Raw genomic sequence first — 242 nt, forward strand, 5'->3', positions numbered from 1 at the left:
GCTTCATTTTCGGGCGTGAAACCCCTCCACCTGCAGTGTTGGGATGTTTCCCGGCTCCTCTCCCCCTCAGGCTTTATCCAACGTGCCGCCCTTGAGGAATTATTTTTTGGAGGAGGAGAACTACAAGAGCATCCAGCGCCCGCCCGGCGACATCATGTTCCTGCTGGTGCAGCGTTTCGGGGAGCTCATGAGGAAGCTGTGGAACCCCCGTAACTTCAAAGCCCACGTCTCTCCCCACGAGA

General features: G+C 57.4%; 1 protein-coding gene across 1 annotated transcript in view; it reads left to right on the plus strand.

Annotated features, from left to right (window-relative positions):
- Positions 1-70: 70 nt before the first annotated feature.
- Positions 71-242, plus strand: part of USP39 (ubiquitin specific peptidase 39) — a gene marked incomplete at its 5' end in the record, with an annotated part of 967 nt that continues 795 nt past the window's right edge. Inside the window, one exon of the mRNA XM_009874859.1 lies at positions 71-242. Coding sequence (XP_009873161.1) covers positions 71-242 — 172 coding nt within the window.

Source organism: Apaloderma vittatum, unplaced genomic scaffold, assembly GCF_000703405.1.
Source record: "Apaloderma vittatum isolate BGI_N311 unplaced genomic scaffold, ASM70340v1 scaffold25588, whole genome shotgun sequence".
NCBI classification, from domain to species: domain Eukaryota; kingdom Metazoa; phylum Chordata; class Aves; order Trogoniformes; family Trogonidae; genus Apaloderma; species Apaloderma vittatum.